Below are 3681 nucleotides of genomic sequence, written 5' to 3'. Positions count from 1 at the left end.
TTTTAATTACCTTTTTGTGATGATTCTGAAAAGAAAAAGCAATTTTAGCAAAACATATTAAGCAACACTAATAATAAATCAAAATACATAAAAATAAACAAACTTTTGACGGTTTTATAGATATTTCAAAATTATGATGCTATGATGCTAGGTGTTTCCATTATTTTGTCCAACCCCTGTATATGCATACATATATGTGTGTGTGTGTCGATGCCAGTGCTGCCGGACTGGCTCCTGTGCTGGTGACACGTAAAAAGCACCCACTACACTCTTGGAGTGGTTGGCATTAGGAAGGGCATCCAGCTGTAGAAACATTGCTAGATCAGATTGGAGCCTGGTGTATCCTCCTGACTTTCCAGTCCCCTGTCAAACCGTCCAACCCATGCCAGCATGGAAAGGGGACGTTAATTGATGATGATGATGATACTTTTGTTGCTATATCTCTCCAACCTATTCCAGAACTTGTTGTGGTATAGAGGCCACATACCGTTTTCATTATCTCTTAGAATGCGTTTGAATCTTGTTTCCGCTCCTTCGTACACTCTGATTCTGTTGTACTCTGACTCTGTTGTACTCTGATTCTGTTGTACTCTGATTCTGTTGTGCTGTGTGTAGCCAGAATGTTGCACTCGGAACATTTAGTGCTGGATGTGTTGTTGTGGTTGGTATAGTGGGGATACGTGCCTCATTACTCTGCCAGAGGGATGTTGATTTTGGTAAGACATCTAGAAGCATCAATGATTGGTTCAAAGAACACCTGGACAGCTATATTGAGAAAAAAACCAAACTCCATCTTGTATCTGCATACTATACACTACCACAGTGGCTCCTTAGGGAGACTCAGGTTAGACATCCGATCCACACATGCCACTGATGCAATGCTGAGACAAGTCACCGAAGCTGTCTGCACACAAGAATACAAACTCACCCTCAACCGTAAATTCAAATGGAATAACACCCAGATTCCACTCAGGAGTACCCATCTATAATCACCCCTTTCTCTCATTTACATGTAGAAGTCCATACATACATGTTGAGATGCATGATACTGAAATATATATATATGTAGTTATATATAGTCATATGAGTGTACACAGATTGATATGTATGTGTGTATGTATGGGTATGTGTATGTATGCACATATATGTATATGTAAAATACAAAAAGAAAAGGGAAAAGCATTTGAGTTTAACCGTTATCTGAAAATAGAGACGTGTAGATGTATATATGTATATACTGTAAGATTATATGTACATATGTGTATGTGTACGTGTTTATATGATTGTGTATACTTGTACATATGTATAGGTAGGTTTATATTTGCATGTATGTATCTAAGAAGACATTGTATCTTCACCGTTAGACGGTGGTGAAAGGAACACACACACACACACATATATATATATATATATATGTATATATATATAAAACCTTTGACAGAATAACAGTTATATATACAACTTGAACAGACACACATCAGTACATAAACATACGTTTACATGTACATATATACACACTTCTGTAAGTACTCACATACATACAGACATACATAAATGCATATATATATCATGAACTAACTGTTACTTTCTCAGATGCAGCACAAAGTTTTTGTCGGTGAGCCTGTCAGTTTCAAAGTGACAAAAATATTTTCACACAAATTAAATTTAAATGTTGAAGTGAAACTTAATGGTTTTTGTGTGTTTCTTAAATGGCTTACAAATGTCCTCCACTCTACAATAGGTGATAATTAATTATTCTGCCAATAATGATGGTTACTTAACAAATAATTTGTGAAATAAAATAAGGTTAACATTACAATATCAACATCTTTTTACTCTTGAATGTCTGCTTTAATTAGATGTTTGTTTGTGTTTTTTTCTTCCAGAAAGGTAATAGAGACTACTTTTACCAACAACATTCTCCAACACTGTATCTCTCTCTCCTTTTAATGAAACCAAATCCAATGGAGACCTTCTTTGTAGTGTTACAGTGGATTCTTACCTTAAAGAAATCTGGTGAAAGCAATGTTGTCTCCCCTCCACCAAACATCAACAAAGTTTTTGACTATGTCTGGGGCATGTGACCCTCCAATCAAAATTATTTCCTCCCTGTGGGCTCTATCCTTCTCTCATCTCTTAGATTAATAATTTCCTATTAAATAGCACAATCATTGCCTGTGTTGATGATACTCTTTCTGTCCAAGAGTTTGGTTTTCTCTTCTGCTCTAACCCCTAATCCTTCTATACATAACTGATCACATCCCACAATATCCTATTCTTATACACATTGTATTCATTGTTCCCTAACTGTCATCCACATGCAATGGAAGGTATCTCCTGCCATACCTGCACTGACTCCAGGAATAGAGACCCCTAATAGGAATGTACCAATCTTGTCTCCTCCAAATGTAAAAACTAGTCAATCTAGCAGTTTACTTGGCTTCAGTTTTGATGCTCCCTTAAATTTGCAACCAGACGAGTTGTCTAGGGCTTTCTCATGCACCCACCCCCACCCCCCACCCATCACCTGCATGCAACCTGAACACTCAGAATTGCTCCAGCTGTCACACCTCATTATCACTGCGGATCTCACCCTGGCAAAAGTATATCATTTAGGATCACATGAAAGAATGACCCTTGTTTCAGGACTGGAAAAATATTTCAGCCCATAACAATTATTCACTCTCAAAAATGCTCACAAGTGATCCACATTGGAGTTTTGCTCCTACAGACATTCTAGACTATATCCACAGAAACTCCACTCTTCCTACTTCTCTTGCTCACTTATCTGTCTCTCTGTCCCCTCCTCCAATACATGTTGTATCCACCTCCCACTTTACGATGCCTACTCTTTCCTTCCCAGAACATTGGTCCTCTGGAACCTCTCCCTTTGCTCATGGTTTTCTTGCAAACGTCTCTTTGCAATTGATGGCATCCATCTCACTAGTCTTGGAGGGTCGGCAAAATACATGGGCACTGCCTCTTCCTGCAGACCCAGCAAATAAGACAAAGGTTTTATTAAACTAGATTAGGAATGTCCCAATCTTGTCTTCTCCAAGTGTAAAAACTAGCACTATTAGTCAATCTAACAGTTTACTTGTCTATAGTTTTAATGCTCACTTAGATTTGCAACCAGACAAGACTTTAAAACTTTGAGGTTTTTACTCTGCTTTTTTTTTTCCAGCTCATTGAGGCTGTGGTGTTACCTATTACACACAAAGAGAGATTTGAAGCCCTTGGAATTCAACCACCAAAAGGTAATTTTTTTTGACAATGTCAGTAAAATACAGTCTTATCTTTCGTGGATAAACATTCAATTGAAATTTTATATCCTTCTCCTTCTTGGCTCTGCTGACGAAGATCAGGAAAGCTGTTGTCCTCGTCGTCTGCACACCCGTTCATGGCTGATAAGGCTGATGTGCGATTGACATATCCAATTGCAATGATGACAGAAGTATGATTGTCCAGAGTCTGATGAGGCAGCTGCATTATTTTTTCACCTCTGACGTTTCTCTTCAAGAGAGGCACTGCAAGAGATCTCAAAGAAGGAAGCAGCATCGCTGATGGTATGGTGCCAAGTAGCATGGTCAGCTGTTGGAGTGGACCACTCACGATAATGTTACAAATGCTAAGGGACTGCTTCTTTGGTGCCCTCCTGTTGCGGTGGTCAGTGGTCAGCTC

At 38.5% G+C, this 3681-nt stretch overlaps 1 protein-coding gene across 1 annotated transcript in view; it reads left to right on the top strand.

The window, feature by feature from the left end:
* LOC106882053 (26S proteasome regulatory subunit 6A-B) overlaps positions 1-3681 on the top strand; it is a 47460-nt gene that overhangs the window by 32103 nt on the left and 11676 nt on the right. The window contains exon 8 of the mRNA XM_014932612.2: positions 3185-3257. Coding sequence (XP_014788098.1) covers positions 3185-3257 — 73 coding nt within the window. The remainder of the gene's footprint in view (positions 1-3184; positions 3258-3681) is intronic.

This window comes from Octopus bimaculoides, chromosome 2 (genome assembly GCF_001194135.2).
Source record: "Octopus bimaculoides isolate UCB-OBI-ISO-001 chromosome 2, ASM119413v2, whole genome shotgun sequence".
Taxonomy (NCBI): Eukaryota; Metazoa; Mollusca; class Cephalopoda; order Octopoda; family Octopodidae; genus Octopus; species Octopus bimaculoides.
The sequence above is the reverse complement of the archived record's forward strand: the minus strand, read 5'-3'. Positions and strand labels throughout refer to the sequence as shown.